The 20,378-nt window shown below is 57.8% G+C and overlaps 1 protein-coding gene across 1 annotated transcript in view; it reads left to right on the top strand.

Annotated features, from left to right (window-relative positions):
- The window catches only part of Sdk2 (sidekick cell adhesion molecule 2), a 144,996-nt gene that overhangs the window by 39,572 nt on the left and 85,046 nt on the right, over positions 1-20,378 (top strand). Inside the window, exons 4-5 of the mRNA XM_077801289.1 lie at positions 8,989-9,136; positions 14,897-15,030. Of these exons, the coding sequence (XP_077657415.1) occupies positions 8,989-9,136; positions 14,897-15,030 (282 nt within the window). The remainder of the gene's footprint in view (positions 1-8,988; positions 9,137-14,896; positions 15,031-20,378) is intronic.

The raw sequence follows: 20,378 nt of genomic DNA, 5'->3' as shown, positions 1-20,378 counted from the left end.
GTTTCTCACCTGTAGGATTCCATTTAATCATTCCTACTTCCTAGGCACACCCCAAAGATTCCCTGAGCTCATGTGCCAAAGTCCTGCCTACAGTCCCCCCTGAATCCCTGGGACTCGCTGCTGCAATTGCTATTCATGGCATCCTCTTAAGGAAGAATAAAAGCAGACCACAGAAAGCAGTGGCCTCCGGCAAGAGCTGCCCTGGCCAAATGCAGATCATGGAGCTGGCTGCCTTCCCAGCGGCCTCTGCCACCTCACACAGTGGGACTCCTACCCTGCTACTGGGCCTTCTCAAAGCTCCAGGTGTGTCCTAGGCATGGCTTTGACCACAACTGTCACCATGTCCCCACCACCTTCTCCTGTGCTGCTGCTGCTAAGATGTACACATGAGTCACAGGCCCCAGGCAGAGCAGCAGGACACCTTGGAGGGGTGGAAGGCAGAGTGAAGGGGAGGCTCACGTTAGCCAGATCCGGCCACCAGCCGGCTGCTGCTCCCCCAGACCAGCACTGAGCACCTGCTACGGCACCCGGCTTTCCTTCAGGGTCCCCTAAAGTGGAAGCTCCTGCCTGCAGCCCGTGGAGCCCTAAAGCCAGGGGGCCCTGGGAGCTCCTGCTGACCCCGGAGAAGAACCTTCAGCCCAACAAGCTACAGGTTTTGCCAGCCCTGATGGCCAGGGCGGGGCCAGGAAGGGACAGGCACCTCCCCAGGCCCCTCTGTGGCCTGGTACTTGTCTCGTTTGGGGGGTGGTCTCTCTCTTTCTCTAGTTGAGGGAGGTGAGGCTTCCACCCTCCAAGGCTCCCAGGAATTCAGGGTGCAGGGAAAGATGAGATCTGGCCAGAGCAGCTCACCCTCACCACTCTCTGGGCAGCACACGCCAGTCCTCGGTGGTCATCCCGCCTGAAGAGAGAAGTCCCTATCCGTGTTGTAGGTGAGGAAACCGAGGCCCAGCAGGGGCCGTAACTTACCCAGGTCTCAAGCACCAGAACCAGGATCTGAACCCATGATCGCCCAACTGCCAGACACCCCACTGCTGCCCGCGCCTAAGGAAAGTAAAACCAGCGTGGGGTGTGGGAGAAGGGCACCTGCTGGGTCAGGTTCTGATCATCCCAGCCACCCCGGGCTGTAGTGTCCCACACAGAGATGCCATCCCTCCCAGGATGCCTGTGGCTGGTGCCTGTGGCTGGGGTGGTCGCCTGTCTGGGCTCTTTGGTGTGCCAGGTCAGGACCCTTCTGTCTTGATTAACTATTGGCCATGCTGCGGGGATGGGGTCAGAAGGGGTGAGTCTGAGCTCCAGCTGAGGACCCTGGGTACATCCCTTCCTCTCAGGCCTCAGTGTCCGGGACTGTAAGATAAGATCTGTGTCAGCTCTGGTGTTAATAAGGTGAAGGTGGCCATCAGGCCAAGACCATGGGCCCGACACCGAAGGCCAGAGCCAGCCCTGGGCAGGAACCTCCAGAAGAATCCTTCCTCTGGCATAACGAGGTGAACATCTTTCCTCAGTGGGTTCCCAAGACAGGTCAGAGAGCTTGGGAGGTATGTCCTACGAGCCACAAGTCAAGACGGGGAAACTGAGGCTCAGAGAGGTTAGAGGACAGCCCAAGCCTGCCCTCCCCACCGGGTATTTCTGCCTTCGTCTTCCTAGTAGGGCATAGACATGAACCCACCTTGAGCCCTGGTTCAATGCCACATCTTAAAGCTGTGTGACCTTAACTTCTGTGTGACTTAACTCCTCTGCAGCTTCATGTCCTGGTGTATAAGAGGAAATGCTGCTGTTAGGCCAGCTTGGCTGGGCAGTTGCAAGGATCCGTGGATCAATGCACAAACAGTTGCAAATGCTTCCCAGCCGGGACGGACGCATGGGAGAGCAGACTTTCCTCTCTCTAATAAGTGAGCCAGGAAGGGTGACCTGGAACCTTGTGTCGCTCTGTCTGCCCAAGTAGGGACATCCCAGCCACCCCTCCACTTGGCAAGGCTGGGACTGGAGAGGCAGGTCAGGCACCAAGGAGCCCAGTTCAAGGAGGCTGACCCCTTGATCGCACACCCTGAGAACGAGTACCCGGCTCACCTCACCCTTTCCCTGTCCTGGGGTCCTCCCAGGCCTCTGCAGCTGTCTCTGTCCACCCATCATCTGGCACAGACGCACTCGCTCTGAGGTGGGTCGGATGGGGCTACTTCTCCCAGACCCCTGGCTCTGGCCTCCTTGGCTGTGTCCACCTCCCTGGGAGGACAGGTTTTGTCCTGGGGCTCCAGGCAGCAGGTCCCCTGGTGGCTGCTGTCCTTTGTGCCCCTTTCCGGGGAGCCATCAGGCCCTACCCCCAGCTGGTGCCTTCCCAGAGAGGGCCCATGAATTGGGTTCTAATGAGAAATTAATAAGGCAGCTGTGCTAACAACTAATGATAATGGCAAAGTCGTTAAAAAAAGATTCTTTACGTGTTTTTAATTACAGCAATTAAGGGGAAGTCAATAAAACATCTCTCCCCCCCAGCCCCCTTCCTGTCCCCACATTGAGTCTCTTCTTTGTATTTTTTAAAGTCACCATAAATTTCTGGCATTCAGCCTGTGGGAGGAGTGGGAGAGCCCTCTGGAATAGACAGGCTCCCCGGAGCCAACTGTCGGCCACGTGCGGGTCCTGTGGCACCTTTGTGTCCTCCCCTGGGCCATGCCCCCAGCCCCCTCCCCAGCCTGCGCCAGCCAAGACCTGCCCAGCGCAGCACCAAGCCCAGCCACACACACAGCCAAGGCCTGTGTCCTGGCAGCCTGGCTGCCACTCGAAGACAGGCCTGGAGGGGAGCGAGCCTCAGTCCTGCCGGCTGGGGTGGGGCTTCTCCTCATTCTCCACCAGCCCGAGCCTGGCATGCAGCCTGCAGAGCCCACACTGCCCAACGGCCTGAGCCCGTGCGCACCCAGCATCCATTTACCAGGGCCTTGAGGTCCCTCATGAACAAGGGTCATTGCCAGGCAGTGAGGGCACACTGAGGGCACAACAGGGGACAAAACCAAGACTCCCATCCCTGCCCTCAAGGAAAGTAGCGAGGAGACCCAAGCTACAGGTGGACACATAACCTAATCTGGGACACAGGAAGGCAGATCAGGTCTTGTGAGGAAAACGAAGTCAGGTAAGAGGGACGGAGCGCGCCAGGCACCTTAACTGGTAGGCGTGGAGCTGGGTCACCCTGAGGAGGTGGCTTGAGTAGAGTCTCCAGGACGTGGCCAGGTGCAGGGGTGCTCGGGCGGGCTTGCCGGTCTGGGCCAAGGTGACCGGAGCAGAGTGAGTGTGCCCAAGAGAGGCAGGAGGTGGTTGGGAAGCAGGCCTCGGGGACAGACCAGGGTTCTCAGCCACGGTGGGGGCAGAGGCATGGTGGGCTCTGGTGGCAGGGAAAGCGTCGTTTTCATGGCACACATATAAAACCACAAGAGACACCATTCCACGCCCCGCAGCTTGGCAAAGCCCAAGGAGACCAGCCCGACCCTGTGCTGGTGGAAACCCGGGGCGCTGGTGGTGGGTGTGTGAACTGGTGCAGCTTCGGAAACTGTTTGGCGTTATTAGTAAAATAGACGTGTGCCTGCCCTGAGTCCCGGCTCAGCACGTCCCCTCCTGTACCAGAGCACGGGAGGGGCTGCCCTCCTCAGGACAGGGGCTGCCGGGAGAGAACGCAGGGGCAGCACCTGGCCCCGTGGCCCACGCGCTCCCACGCCACCTAAAAATGACCGAATTAAGGGCGAGGACTCAGGGTCAGCACCACAAAATCATGTTGCTTCAAAAAGCAAATCACAGAAGCCCACACTCAGATGATCCCAGGCACAGGGGCTTTAGAGCAGAGTAAATGAGCCATGAGCTGCTCCAGCGAGCAGTGGTGTGTGGTGAGATGTGAAGAGACGGCGGGAGAGCCCCGCGTCCAGGAGAGAAACGGGCCCTGGAGCGGGAGGGCCTGGGAGGTGTCGGCAGGCCCTGGCTTGTAAGCTGGGTGCCGGGCGCCGGGCGTTGATTTCATTCTTCTTTAAACTATACATAAAATCACATTCTCTCTTTTCTATGCATGACAGCTCATGATTTAAGAATAAATAAAAGCAATGACTATATTCTGAAGTGGAACGCGCACTTTACAGGACCTGTTAAGCCATAACAAAGACATCAAGGAGATGTCTTAGGCCACTTCCAGCTGTGCCCCGGGCCCACACTGCTCTGCGCCTGGGGCAGCTGGTTGGCAAGGTGGCCTCAGCCCTGGCGCCTGAGCAAGCCAGCACTGCAAGGGGCATGGGGTGGAGCCTGCTTCCTCCTGGACCCTGGAGCCCCACCCCTCCCTTCCTCTAACCTGCCCTCCGGCTGTCTGGCTCCTTCTCAAAGCTGCCTCTTGGCTGCAGGGCTGCAGGGCTGCAGGCCAGGCACCTGGTGCACATGCCACACCCAGGAAGCCCACCTGACAAGGTGGAAAGGGGAGAATGGGAGGACACTGGGGGTCCAGGGCTCGTGGTGAGATGGGCAGATGGTGGGTAGAGAGGCGGAGGAGGATCAACCACAGAAATGGGAGCACGGCCCTCGGAGCCCTCCTTCCTCCACCCCTCCCACCACCCGTGTGTACATGCCCATGCCACCATCCCTCCATATAACTGCATACAACCAGCCGCCCCACACATGCAAACATACATGTTACATAGGGGCATACGCCATCCATCCTCCACACACACAAAGACACACACGTACGATCCACCCCAACACACAACATACATACATGCAATCGTGACACATGCATACATGTGTAAGCAGGCACCCCTCCTGCCACACACGCATGCATGCAGCACACACTGCCCCGTACACACGGACATGCATCCTACCACCATCTGTCCCACCGTCTGAGCCTGTGTGTAGAGAAGGACAAATCATCCCTCCAGCCTACCAGCCCCCTCCCTCCATTCCCCGGCCCTCCATCCACCCATTCCAACGTCTATCCAGGGGCTACACAACCCCACCCTTCCCCACTGGCCATTCCTGCCCTCGGCCCACCCTTCTCTCCCACCTCCTGGCCTCAGCCACCCCATAAATTCGCCAGCTAGTTAGTTCCCTGGTCTCAGCCTGAAGGAAGCTCACCCACCCCCCCGGCCAGCCGCCAAGCGCCAGGAGGGCAGGGAACAGGACTTCCTTCAGCGCCCACCACAGGGCCTGCCGGGCCCACAGTAGGAGCTCCTAAAGAGCCGATAAACATGGCATTGGGTGAAATTAGACAGGACCTACTGTGCGCAGAGCTCGGGCCTGGTGGCTGGTAGGGATCTGCTGCCTCCCCTCCCGGCCTCCCTCTGGCCGAAGGAGACAAGTGCAGCGAGCAGTTCAGTGCAGTTCAGTGCAGGCCAGAGTCAGGAAAAGGCCCAGACTCAGCGGGGAGGCCGAGCTCAGCCAGGCCCTGAATGCGGGAGGAATCACTCTGTCTCCATCAGCCTCCATCTCCCCACCGACCAAATGGAGCTAATAAAACTAGAGCGAGGAGAAAGCCGCAGGATTGCCATGAAATTGCTTTAAATTGTTTAAATATATCTTCCGAGTTCTGTGAAAAGTTTTTTAAATGGATAAAATTATTGTACGAACTGAAATCAATGTGATTTATTGATGTAATCTTTTATAGACAGAGGCAAGTAATAGAAATTAATAAACAACTAAAAATGTACATTTATGAAAATTGAGCTTGTCATGTTATTGGGAAGATTAAATGAGATAATGCATGTGAAGCCTACCTAGAAAGAAACCCGCATGGGGTGAGCGCCCGGCAAGCCTGCTTTCTATTTCTATTTGCTTGGCACGGGGTGATCCTTTGTTGAGGAGGTGATGTTTACGCTAAATGAAAAATGTACAGGATTCCAATATTTTAATACTGAAAGATATTGGATGCCGATTTTAACACTTTTGCATACCTTCCAGTTTCTATGTGTGATAAATTACCCTGAACACCATGGTATACAGCAATCATGTATTAAGCTCACAGATTCTGTGATTCGGGAATTTGGGCCGGGCCCGGGGGAATGGGCTGTCTCTGCTCTATGTGGTTGGAGGTCTCCGTGGCAGGCTTGAAGGCACAGGCTGAAGTCACCTGAGGGCTCACCTGTTCCTTCAGATGTCTGGGGTAGCGCTGGCTGTCGTCTGGAACCTCAGACTCTCTCCGGGTGGGCTGTTCCCACATCTGCTTGGGCTAGCTGAGCTTCCTCCCAGGGCCGATGTCTGATGAGTGACAGCCAGGTCGAAGCTGTACCCTTTGGATGACCTACCTGGAAGAGTCAAACAGCATGCCTTCCAGCAGGTTCTATCGGTGGAAAAGTCACAAACTCCCAAGATTCAAGGGGAGGGCATATTGGCCCTGCCTCCCAGGGGCAGGAATGTCAATCACCGTGTAAGAAGAGCAGTGGGAAGGGAAAGATGCAACCGTCTTTGGAAAGTTACAACATGGCCCACACGCCTTATCCCATGTAATCCTCAGGGCAAGCCACGGGGAAGGCACCCTCCTTAACTTTTGATTGCACACAAGAAGCAATTAAGGCTCAGCAAGGTTGAATATTTTGCCCAGCATCACAGCTATAAGTATCAGAGCTAGGATTAGAGCTCAGTGACAAAGTCCCCAAAGCCACCACCAACCATTGACGTACTGCCTGCCAATTCTAGAACAAGGTTGCTGACAGCAGATTTTATTTTTTGGAACACTAAATTGGCTACCTCCCCCAGGATGATGTCGAACCAGGGTACCTTGGTGAATCCTGGCTTGTTGTGGCAATCCAGGCAGGTGCCCAGCAAGTCAACAGAGGCTCTGTGGTGGGCAGTTGGGTGTGTGTGATTCTAGGAGGCAGGACAGTGTGGACATTCCGGCAAGCAAGGTTGTTTGAGGTCCCCTTAGGGAGGGACCTTGAATCCAGGCAAGGGGGTCAACCTTCCTGTGCCAGGGAGGAGATACCAAAGGCTCAAGCAGTCAATGACATGGCCAGACTCTTCTTTAGGAACCATGGGGGAGACCCCCAGGTGGGAGGTCAGAGGTCGAGCAACGGGGACCACTAGTTGGCAGGGCTTGGGGGGACCTGGTACCTTGGTACCGGAGAGTGGTGTCCCACAGGAAGAAGTGGGGACCTTATAGGGGACCAGGAAACACCTCTGATGTCAGGAAGGGAAGCAGCATCAAAGACTCCAAGTGGCTGAGCTCAGGGGACTGGCCAGGGTGGCGGTGGTGGGAGCGATGGACAGAACTCATAGCAGAAAAGAGGAGTTGGCCCGAGGTGGCAGGGCCTCCTGGCAGAAATGCCCGGCAAGAGCTGGGAATGGTGCCCTGGTGCTCAGGGAGAGCTGAGCTGGGGCAGAGACTGGTTATGGTCAAAGCCGTAAGGTCAGGTGAGACACCAGGGAGGGGAGGCAGCGTGGCCCCAAAGAGACTCAAGTCCAGGGCTTGAGAAGAAGAGAGCTCAGGCCAGTGGCCTTAAACTTGGGCGTGCAGCGGAATCTGTAAGTCAGGCTGCGAATCAAGAATTCAGAGGCCAGGTGTGTGACAGCTGGGCCATCCACGGCCTGGGGAGGAGGGGACGCCGGGAGAGTCTGGCTTTGCCAAGTGCCAGGTGACGTTGAGACCTGCCAGGGTGGGATCAGCCCAGCCGTCTTCAGTCACCATGGCAGTTCTCAACTGTGGCTTGTCCTGGGCACTACAGACCCATACGGATGCCTGGGTCCTACCCACCCACAAGAGTCTCACCTCTGGAAACAGAGGAAGAAGAGGCCATGCTGTTCAAGGAGTTGAGAGATAACCGCCATCCTGGTGAGAGAAGCTCAGGTGGCTTAGGACATGTGGCCCCTTGGGTGCAGAGGGGAACGTTGGGCACTGGAGAAACCCAGGCCCACGGGGCCGCGGTCTGAGCTCTTCCTGCACGTAGGCCTGCTGACCTGGGGAGCCCAGGGTGTGCCACGATGTAGTGAGGGCTGGAGGAGGAGGCTGTGGGCTGACTCCCATCAGGCCTCTGTAACTCTGCAGGTTCCTGACACAGCTGCTGGGGAGGAACAGCGCTCCTGCTGGCTGAACATGGACACCCTTCAGGGGCGTCCTGCTAGGTGGCTGGTTCTGATGGGCAGGTCTGGGGGACAGAGACTCTGCGTGTCTAACCCGTGCCCAGTTGACGCCCACACTGCAGGCCCCCAGACCACACCTGGAGCATGGAGGATGGACATTCATTTCCAGCTGCTGAGGCAGAAGCAGTCCCCCCACTCCCAGTCCCAGCCCGGCAGGCGGGCAGGTGGGTGGGCCCTCGAGCAGGGAACCGAGGTCTCCCGTCTGGCCCTCTGCCCTCTGCTCCCTCCAGGCTGCCAGAACATCAGTGTTCTCCTACCTGCCAAGCACAGAGAATGCTTTAAACAGAACAGCGAGGGGTTGACGTCCTGCACACACACCTGCGGCCTCACTCACAGCCCCCAGGGCCCAGGTGGGGCATCCTCCTCACAGGGAGGCTGTTTATGAGGATCCAAGACCCCACTCTTTTCAGCACCCCCACCCTTCCCTTTCCCTAGGGGCACCGTCTGTGACCCTGCCCTGCCAAGCCCAAAGCGGCAGGCACGGAGGGGGCAGCCGAAATCCAAAGTTTTACGTCCAAGTGCAAATCCTGGCTCTGTCCCTTCCTAGCTGTGTGACCTTGGACAAGTTAATTAACCTTTCATTTGAGCAGTATTTTTTTTTTATTGTAAAATATGTGAAATAATGATCAACCTCTCACGGTTGCTGGATAAATCGATGAGAGGATATACGGATATAAGTGGATATAAAACCCAGACGCATAAAGAGAGCGCGTTACGCTGATGAATTAGAGGATGGGGAGGGCGGATCTGAGGTGCTCCAAGCATGGCGTCCCCTGCCTGGTGGTCAGCTTCCGAGGTGCTCCTCCCATCCTGCCCATGTTATCCTGCTGTGGCCACCACGTCACACCGGCCGTCCCCGAGCTGACTCCAGTCCCTGATGCCTGCCTCCCTCTCCCCCTGCAGACATGGGCAGCTTTGAGGAGGGCGAGAAGCGCCAGAGTGTCTCCCACGGAGAAGCCGCCGTCATCCGTGCCCCACGCATCGCCAGCTTCCCCCGGCCGCAGGTGACCTGGTTCCGCGATGGCCGCAAGATCCCGCCCAGCAGCCGCATGTGAGGCCCCACTCTGGAGGGAGCAGGGGGAAGCTGTTCCTGGGGGAGGGTTTGGGGTCAGATAAACGCAGGGGAGGGCCGGCCCTGCAGAAGCCTCGCTCGGCTCTTCTGGGACGTGGCCAGCCTGGGCTCCTGGCAGAATGGCCACACAAGTTAGGTTTGCCAGGGGCTTTCTTGGAACCTACGTGCCAGGACTTGGGGCTCCCAGGGAATCCCAGGGCGTGTCTCTGCTCTTGGCTGGAGACAACTCTGCCTCTCAGAGGACTTAAAATACCCAAGCAGGCAGCACCAGGCGCGTCGCCATGGCGACAGGCCCAGGACTCAGGCCAGCCCAGGGGTGGTGGCGGGCGCAGGCGGTTCCGTTGTACGGGTGTGGCTGGGTGTCTGCTGGGTGCGAGGGTGTGTCTGCTTGGGCTGCAGGAAGTTGGTGTGGCCAGGGAGGCCGGGCAGGGAGGGCCAACACACGGGGCTTTCAGAGCTCACAAGGACCTTCTGTGCGCCCCTGGCTGGGGAGTGACGCCGCTAACGTCCCTCAGGTCCACCAAAGACAGGAGGGATAGCGGGCCTCTGGGAGGTCCCCTGGGCTTTCCTCTCCGGGCTGCCAACTCTCTCCTCTCCCAGAAAGACCAGCTGCTCCCCATCTGCTCGGGCTGCCAAACTGACAGGACAGAGCCCGTCCTGGTCCTTGAAGCAAGTGGAGGCGCAGACGGACGGCTCTTTGGGGAGCGCGAGGACCCGCAGTGGAAACACAGTAGCAATAACAGTCATGTCATAGTGATAGGAGTGACTGTCATTTATCACGGGACAGCTGTGTGCACTCACACTCCCATTCCCCCAGGGCTGCCGCACTCCAGAGGTAGCGGGTGTTCTCAGCCTCCCGCCCCCAGAGCACATGCTCCAGAAACACTTGCTGAGTGCAGGATCCCAGGACGACCCCAGGAAGTGGCTGGCTCTCCCCCACTGCACCCACAACAGAGTGAAGCCCCCACCGTTACCACTTTCCCAAGTCTCAGAGGGAGTCAGGATGGCTCATCCCTCCCTCTGGGAGGGCAAACGGCACAGACACGCGCAAACCCCTGCGCTTTGGAGACTGTGTCCTGGCCCAGTGATCCTCAACCTAGCCATGGAACTCTCTTGGGAGCTCTAAAATAGACTGACCCTTGAGTTCCGCCCTAAGGTATTCTGATTTATTTGAAATGGAGAGCCATCGGGAAGTAGGAATTTTTAAAAGCTCACCAGGTGATTCTAAGGCACAGCCGGGGTCAAGAACCCCTCCTAGTATGTAACAGCAATCTACAGCCATAATGTGCTCTGTAACAAAACATCCCAATGGCTAAAACAATGAGCAGGAGCACTTAGAAATTTTTTCTTAGGCATCTACAGGTTGGTGGTATAGGCTAGCACTTCTTCCTGGGGTTGGCTGGCCACTGACTAGCCTCGAAGGGCCTCATGCTGGCCGACAGGTGACTGCTCTGATCTAGGCGTCATCCTCCTGACAGCTAGCATGTTGTCTGGCGGTTGCAGAGGAGCAGGAGAGGAAGCAGAAACTTGGGGTTTTAAGTCTCTGCTAACATCCATTTGGCCAAAACAAGAACATGGCAGAACTCAAAAGCCCACGTGTGCCAGGGGACCCTGAGAGGACGGCAGAGTCACCAGACTCAGAGCAAGGTGGAGAATGGGGCAGCAGCCAGGGTTCCCCGGTGGACTGACAGCGTAGGTCAGAGCCCACCCCTAGAACTAAGTTTCAATGAAGCCAGCAGAACTTTCACCCCAACATGGAGGCTGGGGTTAGGCTGTAGACAGGGTGCTCTATGCAGAGCACAGGCTCAGGGCAGGGAGAGGCATCAGTGCCACGCTAGCTCCCTTGATGCGGTAATCTCACTCACCCAGGCGTATCAAGACATCCTGCAAGCAATCGATTGGTAGTGTCTGTCCAGAGCACAGAATGGAAAAGGGTTCTGAGGCCCCACCCAGGCTGGTGGGAAAGAGCACGGTGGTGGATTGGTAATGTCTGCCCGGCTGCCGGAGGGGGCTGTGCTATGCTGGAGGAGGCCCTCACGCCCATCCTCCCTTTCCTAACACCTTCCTGCCTCCTTTTCCCACTCCAGGCCTCGGTCCTCACCCGCTTCCCATTCCCAGAACCCTCTGGCCCCAGGACAGAGTCTCCCTGACCTGCACACACACACTCACACACACACCACCATCCAGTCCTGCCAGACACAGGCTAGAACTCTGGGGTGCTTCTGTCTCGGCAACTGCCACACCTTAACACCCATCACTGAACAGGAGGGTCCTGGAAGCCGCTCCCTGGTGTCTGCACGTCAGAGCTCCGTGTCTGATGAGCACCGTCAGTCTGAGGGGCCTGTGGGGTGTCCGGGAAGGCTGCTGCCACCACCGGCCTGGGCACCATCACACCAGGCCCCAAGCTCTGTTGAAAACGAGACAAGATTCCCAACAGAGATGCCTCCTGGGGGCTTTGGGCACAGCCTAGGACGGTTTAGTTTATTCTTAATTGAATTAAGGTTTGAACCCCTCGGAGCTAAGGAAAGGGGGTAACCAAATAGCAGCAGCAGGCAGGATGTGGTGGGGCCCATCAGAGGAGTGGACAAGGCCCAGGACGTGGTAACCAGGGTGTGGCTGGAAAGGACAATCCAGCCCCTGTCTGAAAGTGAGAGTCCAGTGCCCCCCAAAGGCCCACCCCTGGGGATCCTTCAGCATGAGTGTGTCAGGGCCCAGCAGAGGGGACACCCTCCCTAGTGCAACAGCAGCTTGCACCCTAGGACTGAGCATGCATCATTCTGTGACGTCTGTCATGGTCCCCAAGCAGAGGGCAGGATGCCCAGGGACCCTCCTGGGCCCCTGCTGGGTCAGGCAGCAGGTTAGAAGGCCTGTCTGCCTCCTGTCCTGCTCCACATTCAGTACGGAACCCAGGCCCCACAGGCGGGCCCCAGGCCAGATGCTGGTGCAGGCAAGGCCAGCTGCAGTAACGGACACCCCAGTCACAGTGACCTGACCTCACGGAAGTTGATGTCCCCCCTCCAGGAAGTCCTGCCCAAATGAGGGACAGGAAGGGTACCCTCCTCCACAGTGGCCAGAGCCCAGGCTGATGGGGCTCTGCTGTCCTCGACACAGGCCCTCAAGCCACCCTGCTCCAACAGAGGGGAGAGGTGGTGCGGGTGGAGCAGGGGCTGCCCGGTCCACGCCTAGAGGCACGCACGTGCCCTGCGGCCCTCCGTCCACACACCTCCTGCCTGCCCGGGCAGGACGCTGTACAGTGCCCCTGGATTCCCGGCAGCTGTGCTGATCTCCAGAAGGAAATCCTGGCACCGAGGTGGACAGCGGCCATGCCTGCCAACTCCATGTCTCCGCCTAGGACAGGCGAGGACAGGCTATCACATGTGCCGATCTGCTTTCTGTTGCCAATGACGCCTCAGGCTGGCGAGTTATAAAGGAAGAGGTTTATTTGGTCTCAGGGTTCTGGAGGTGCAAGATGGAAGGCACATCTGGTGAAGACCTTGCTGGCAGGGTCCCCAGGGGGTTCAGGGAAGGCCACACAGCAAGAGACAGGGAGTGCATGTGTGTGTGTGCCTTCTGGTCTCTCTCCCCCTCTCATAAAGTCACCGGGACTCAGTCTTGGGTCCCACTCTGATCACCATATCTCTTCCCAGTCCCTCCCAAGGCCCCACCTCTGAACACGATACTTAGATTAAGTTTCCACCCCCTTAACCTCTCACAGTGGGGGTGGAACCCCAGCAGATGAACCTTGGGGGACAATCCATACTGCAGACATCCACCTTTAGTCCCAGTCGCCCTGCCTCTCGGGGTTTGAGGATGCCTGCCAAGCTGCCTCCCCGGCCTCCACACAAGCTGTCAGGAGCACCCATGGCAGTGGCAACCAAGCCTTGTGCAGACATCCTCAAATGTCCCCCGAGGGCAGAGTCCCCCAGGTGGAGAGCCACCGACCTAGAAAGATCCACCCTAACATACACCAAGTCCACCCCCTTTCCTTAGCTCCAAGGGGTCCAAGCCAAGTTCAATCTTAGTGGCCGGGGCCGGGGGTGTGGCTGCGGAAGCTGGGGCCTGTAGAACGATCCTGAGTCCCGCCGCTGGGCTGTGCCAGGTGAGGGTCACGGGTGGGGGGCAGGTGGTCTGATGGGCTGTCTTGGGCCACGTGGGGAAGAAACAGAGACACAGACAGGGATCAGAACCCCTCACCTCCAGGCTGAAGGCATCCTAGCAAGCATTGGCTCCCACCTGTGTGCAGGGAGGGAGTGAGGCCCAGCTGGGGAACAGCAGGCTCCTCAGAGGCTGGGGGCCCAGCCCAGGCTCCCTTCCCCCAACCTCAGCCACCCCGACAGGCTGCTCCAAGGACAAAGGTCCCTGCAGGAGACTAGCAGGTGTGGGGGGGTCACCTTCCCCACCCTGTGTTGTCACCTTCAAAACATGTTAGATTGGCTCTGGTCCCACCTATCACCCCATTAGCTGAAGCTTAAAAGAACTCTCCAGAATCAAAAAAGAAAATGGACATCGTTAGGGTTTCTAGGCACTGGGGGCGGGAGGACTCACTTCCTATTGCCCAGAGTTCCTCGGCTGGTGTGAGTCTCAGCCTTCGATGCCCCAGAACCAGGAGCAGGGACCCAGCACCCCGTGGCTGGGCGAGAGCCGGGCCGGGGACGCGTTAGTGAGGATGTTGATTTGAGAGCCTGTTTAGAACTCTGTAACATTCACCTAATGGGAGAATTTGAAAAGAATTCAGCTGGATTTGTCCTTGTTAAACTCACATTAAGGGTGTTTAACAGCTGTCTCGGGCACATCACATTACCATCCCGAGATAGACTTGGCAAACTAATGGGTTTGTTTGTCGTCGGGAGAAAGGGTGAAGGGAGCGGGCAGAGTCGGCCTGGGCGACACTCCCCGCGCCACTTCATCTGCACAGGAGAGGGACTGGCTTTCAGGGACCCTGCCTGCTGAGGGTCTGCCTACCGGGAGCCCAGCAGAGGCACCAGCCGGGGGGCTGCGGCCCCTCTCCACCCCCGTAGCATAGCCTGCCTCCCTTCTCACCTCGCCAACCAGCCCAGTAGCTCCCAGGAGTGTTCACAAGCTGTGGGGAGGGGGAAACTGACCCCTGAGGAGGGGACCGGGGGAACAGGACCCCAAAAGTCTGTTTCAGGCAGCCTGTCACCTTCAGTCCACCTAGGCAATGTTAGGATTAGGGTTGAGGAGGCCGGGCTCCTCAGGAGGCTGAGACAGGAGGATTGTGCAAGACCAGCCTCAGCAACTTAGCGAGACACTGTCTCTAAATAAAATCTAGAGGGGCTGGGAATGTGGCTCAGTGGTGGAGGACCCCTGGGTTCAATTCCTTCTACCAGAAAGGGGTGAGGGCTGAGGCGCTGATCCTGGAAGGCCCGGTCACTTCCACTTCATCCCTTGTTGGTCACTCACTCATTCTGTGAGCATCACTGAGGCACCCAGATGCTTGTGCTGCGGCAGAGGTGACCCCTCAAAGCCATAGGACAAAATCCCACTGGGGCCCATGGAAAAGGGGAAGCCTCTTGAAGCCAGTCTTGAACCCTAGGCCTGACCTTGGGATTCTCTGCACAGTGGCTGAGGAGGCAGGGAGGCTGGGAGGCCATCCTTCCTCCTCTTCCCAGCTGGGGAGGGGAGAGTAGAGTGGGGCCAGCCACTTCGGGTCCCTGCCCTGCGTCCCTGGAGACTCAAGAGCCCTCGGGCCCCTGTCAAGGAATCCTTTCCTCTTCCCAGAGCCATCACGCTGGAGAACACCCTTGTCATCCTGTCAACGGTGGCTCCCGACGCGGGCCGCTACTACGTGCAGGCTGTTAATGACAAGAACGGCGATAACAAGACCAGCCAGCCCATCACTCTCGCCGTGGAGAGTAAGTAAGCTCAGGGCCTGGGACCTGCACAGAGAGGGTCATTAAATCTTGGGAACGGTGCTCCAGAGGGTCATTGGGAAGATGGAATGGCAGCGGGGTGTCTGGGGATGGCAGGGGGGGACCACAGGCTCTCCCCAGGCTCCCGCTACACATGCACCCGGAGGCCCTTGAAGGGGACTCCTCAGGGTCCTTTGGCAAAATGATCCGTGTCCAGCAGAGAGTGGAGCCAGGTCCCTGTCCTGGTTCCCTTGCCACATGGTGCCCTCCCTCCAGGCTCTGCCCCCAGGGTGGAGAAGCAGAGCAAGTGGCTAGGGGGCAGCCCAGGCACAGAGTCACCAAGCCTGGGGCAAAACCAGTGCTTCTGGCAGCAGCCGAGCACTGCCCAAGCTGGGGGAGCCAGATGTTCACGTCCGTCACATCTGTACCACTCCCACTCCCAAAGCAAGTGTCATTTGTCATCTGTGGTCCCATCAGCACGCACCCACCACCAGCAAGATGAGGGTGGGGGCAACATAGGACCTTGCCCGATCCCCTCCTCTGCCTGCCCGTGCTCAGTTATCCCAGAACATTCCCAATCCATATTCCAGGGTTTTGCAAGCTCCGGCAGAACCCCTTCCCAGTAATCTCCTTCCTCCAACCCGGGGTTGCAATATGCCAAGAAAGACATCTGGATGCAGGCAGGAGAATTCCACTGCACCCTGACCCACCAAAGTCACATTGTGACCTCTGACACTGACCTGAGCCAAGGTCTCAGTGAGTCCCACAGCCTGGGGCTGCCCTGCCTGAGCCGGCTTCCTGTTTCTATAGGAAAAAGGAATCCGCCCCTCGAGGGAGATGTTTTCCCATCTGTTCTCTAGTGGTCCTCTTACCTGGATTCTCATGAAACCTGGTAATGTGTCAAAGGCAAGGTCAAAGACACAGAGTGGCTTGTGGTCATCTTCCCGAGCGACTCAGTGTACCCTGGCACCCAAGGTCGGGAAGGCTGCACTCTGGGTCCCCCTTCCAGCACCCAGCCCCTCCTGGAGGGAGTCAAACAGCTGCTCTCTGGGCTGAATGTGGGGGTCGCGCACGCTCTGCTCCATCTCCAGCCACCACAGCCCTCGGCTGGCCCAGGGGAGGCAGGCAGTGCCCCTCCGCCACCCGCTGCTCTGCTCCTGCTCCCGCCTGGTGATTTGTGCTGGATCGAGAGCGGAGTTGGCTGATTTTTAGCTAATTTCCCCTCCCACAAGTGATTGCACTTCAAAACCCTGCTCCTCGCGCTGACACAAATCCCCAGCCTGCCAGCCTGCCCGCCTGCCCGCCTGCCCACCAGTCTGTGAGGAGGAGCGGCCTGTTCGCCCACCACCAGCTCCGCTCCCCTGCTCTCTAGTGCAGCGCAGCCCCCTCCCGGCCCGGCCCCTCCTCCATCCCTCAGCTCATGAGCCCCAGAGCAGACTCGTGGGGAGCCCATGCTTCTTGGAAATGGAGAAGGAAAGGGCGAGTCTGGTGATCCCAGGAGTCCTTCCCTGCCCGAGGTAGCCCAGGGACTTCGCTCAAACTGTCACAGCTGAAACCCCCCACCTGTGTGGTGGGCCCACACCTGGGGATCAGAGCCGCATGGAAGATAGCGCGTCATACACAAGGTTTTAAATTTTCTGGGAACCCCATTTTTTGCAAAGTAAAAAAAAAAAGCAGAATTGATTTTATTAATATATTTTATTAACCCAGCATTTCCGAAATATCTTTTAAACACCCCTTCCTATAGGAAATATAGCATATTTTCTACTTTTTTTTCTTGCATATGAAGTCTTTGAAATCCACGTGCATTTTACACTTAGAGCGCGTCTCAATTCCTCTCCATTCTGATGCTAAATTTTCTCCTAAAATACGTGATCTATATTTAGATTTCGCAAAATTTACAGCTGAAAAGGTAGAGTCTTATACCCAAGTTGTTCCCGTACATACTTAAGTGTTGTAATAACTGAATTGGGATCTGTTTTTTTAATTAAATGTAAATTAGTTAAAATTAAATCACATTAAATCAAAGGGGCACCAGCCGCACCTCAGGTGCTCTGGAGGCATAAGTGGCACCCTGGGCTGGGGGTGGGGTGGGTTTGAAGGCCTGGGTGCCCTGGGGCTCAGGACGCAGGAGGCCGAGGTGAGTCTTGTGGTCCCCAGCCTCGTTCCTCTTCAGCAGAGCCATGTCTGTGGTGGCCCTTATGAAAATCCTCTGGGGCAGCCCAATCCAAACGTGGCCCCTGCGTGGGCAGCCCTCTGCTTCCTCCTGTCCTGGGTACAGGACCGGTGGCCTCCACCCACAGTAACTAGCGCTGCCCCAGGACCAGCCCACACCCGCTTCTCAGGCCCGTCAGGACAGGTGCCATACTTCAGCTCCAGCTAATGGCAGGGGACCCCACACACACAATAGGCATGTGATGGGTTTAGAGAGAGGCCCCCCACCCCCGGGCTCTTGGCTCCGGCTGCCCTGGCCTTTCTGGCTCGCCGGCTGTCCCTGCTCCTGCCTGTGTGCAGTTCGGAGAGGCGCACCCCTGTGCTTGGTGCCTGAGCCAGCCCTGCAGACCTGGTGACAGAGGGACTCCCCAGCAGAGAGCACCCAACAGCCAGGTGTGTCCCGCCACCCCCGTGGCATCTCTGATGAGTCCCAGGAGGAGAGCCGATGTCCCTATGGCTCTGTGTGCTTGGAAAGGTGGCGGGGTCTCCTCCTGACTGCAGCAGTCACCCAAGCGCCCTGCTCTCCCCACCCCCGCTCAGCCTTTGTCCCAGCTCCCAGCCGCCACTTGCTGCCCCGCCCTCTGGACACTGGGCTTGGTTGCCCCCTCCCTGGTGCCCTTCCCAGAGCCTCCAGACCTGCTGCCCCTGCTTTGGGTCTCTGCTGGTTCTTCCCTCTATGTCACATCCCTGCCTCCCCTGACATGAGCAAGCCCAGTGTCCAACGAGTGGCCTCTTGTTCCTCCCGTTCTCCCCTGTCCCTGGTCCTGGATCTTGCTGTGTCCCCCACACACCTGCACGGATGGCCCCCCAGTGGCCTCCACCCTGTATCTCTAAGCATGTCCACCCCGCCACCAGTTCAGACAGTGTAACAGAATCCAATTGGCCCGTCTCCCTGGGAACCAGTTCCTCCTGGGCTCTGCAAAAGGGGCCCCCTCTCAGGCATCCAGTCCCTAAACCGCCATTACTCCTTCAATCTCCCTCCACCCCAGACCATGGCCACACCCTGTGGCCTTCGTTCTCCCCTTCACTACCCGGGCTCTCCCCAGGGCAGCTTCTCGTCCAGACAGGCTCACTGATCCTCAGCAGTCCACTCTGCCTGCCTGAGCAGGGGTGGGACCATCACGCAGGCTTGTTCTGACCTCTTGGGTGCACTGTGTTAAGGAGGATTCTGAGACACATCTGGGCTCAGCTAAGAAAAGCGCTGAAACCCGTTACACTTCCTCCCGCAGAGGAAGGAGCGGCCTGGGAAGGGGCAGCGAGCAGGGCTGGGCCCTGGAGCTCTGCAGGCCATCCCGCAGCCCCCATTCTGCAACACCCTCCTCCTCCTCGATCCTCTGAGCCCCACTCAAGTCCCAGCATCTACCGTGAAGCCATCACACACCATGTCCCCAGGGGGCAGGAGGTGCCTGTCCTCGCCTTTGGTCTGGAGGCCCAGGAGTCTGGCACCCACCTCAGGAGCCCTGGGGTCCATCCTTGATCCGGGGTAGTAGGGAGAGCTCTCTCCAGCACCGACCAGCAGGCAAATCCCCAGGGAGTGTCATTTATTAAGTGCCTACTGCGTGCGGGCACTCTGCGCTCACTACCGACCAGCTGAAACACAACCCCTGCTCTCCTCACCCCCATCACCAGCGTCTTGGGGCCCTTAGATGTGTGAGCGCTGCCCACTCTGCCTCCCAGGCTGTGTCCCCCGGAGGACTGACCTCAGTGGGGCACCTCTGGCTCCTGGCCTGCACCCAGCGCTCACCCAGGAAGCATGGGTTGAGGGGGCAGTGCTGAATGCACACAGCCCTCGAGGTGGCAATTCTATCCCCTTTTGCCACCGAGAGAACGGAAGGGTGAAGGGAAGTAGCCCACTGAGGTCACACCCCAGGACACGGCCAGGGCGAGGCTTTGAATCCAGGCTTCCGAAACCCAAGACCCCCGTCCTCTGCCACTGTGGCTCCTCTCCATCCCTCCAGGTTGCTGCCCAGGCACCTGCCCCAGGGGCCCTTGCTGGGTCCCACTCCCCACCTTCCCTGCCCGAGCCAGGAGGCAGCCCCTGCCCAGGGCAGCCGCATTCCTTCATCTCTGCCCGCCGCCTGCCGACCGCCTTCCTCCGAGGCAGCCCGTGCGTCTGGCTGTGTGCACTCCAGCTTGGGCTCTAACTGTCTGTCTCCTCCTTGTGCCCCATTAATCTGGGCCATGGTACCTGTGCGCCCCAGCATGTAATAAACAACTTAGAGCACACTTTTATGGATTCAGCTATATCAGCAGCTTTCAATCCGATCGCGCTTTATGGCGCCTACATGAGACTTTTATATTGTTGCAATTATTCTGCTTTATATGCTCCCTTTCCTGGCCCCTTCATTTTGCTTTATTTTCACATTTTATTCCCATTCTTCCTGAGCCTCTCCTAGCAAGGCCTAGAGTTCAGTTGGGAAAACTGCCAAGGCTGACCAGTGTGGCCCGGAGGGGCAGTTGGCCACTGCATGCCCTCCTCCTGACCCCACAAAGGAGGTCCTGCCACTGTCACCTGAGGCCGTGCAGGCCGTGGTGGCTGGATACCTGCAGGGACTCCTGGAAAGAGGCCAACAAGGTAGATGTGTTGTAAGAAAAAAATGCTGTGTTTCAGGGGCCCTGGAGCAGGGGTTCAGAGGATGTTGGAGTTTCTGCCAATACTGGGCCTGCACTGACCCACAAAGACAAGAACTACCCACCTCCTAAGGAGTCCAAAACACATTGGGCACGGTGGCATACACCTGAAATCCCAGCAATTCTGGAGGCTCAGGCAGGAGGATCACAAGTTTGAGGCCAGCCTCAACATTAGCAAGGCCCTAAGCAACTTAGTGAGACCCTGTCTCAAAATAAAAAATAATGTGGCTCAGTGGTTAAGCACCCCTGGGTTCAATCTCCAGTACCAAAATAATAACAACAACAACAATGCAGGACAGAAAACACTACCCCCTCTATTAGACCAATGTACATGTTCTTTTTTCTCTTTTTTCCTTCAATAAAGCCCCCTCAGTCCTCCACCCTGGGAGTGCCACAGTGTCAGCTGCAGCCCTGCTCATTGCTGACATGAACGTATCTGAGCACCTACTCGGTGGCAGGGTGGGTCTCTGTGCTGGAGAAGTGGACCAGCAGGACCCTGAGTCAGC

This window comes from Urocitellus parryii, chromosome 7 (genome assembly GCF_045843805.1).
Source record: "Urocitellus parryii isolate mUroPar1 chromosome 7, mUroPar1.hap1, whole genome shotgun sequence".
NCBI classification, from domain to species: domain Eukaryota; kingdom Metazoa; phylum Chordata; class Mammalia; order Rodentia; family Sciuridae; genus Urocitellus; species Urocitellus parryii.
Note: the sequence above shows the minus strand (reverse complement) of the source record. Positions and strands in the feature narration are given on the sequence as shown.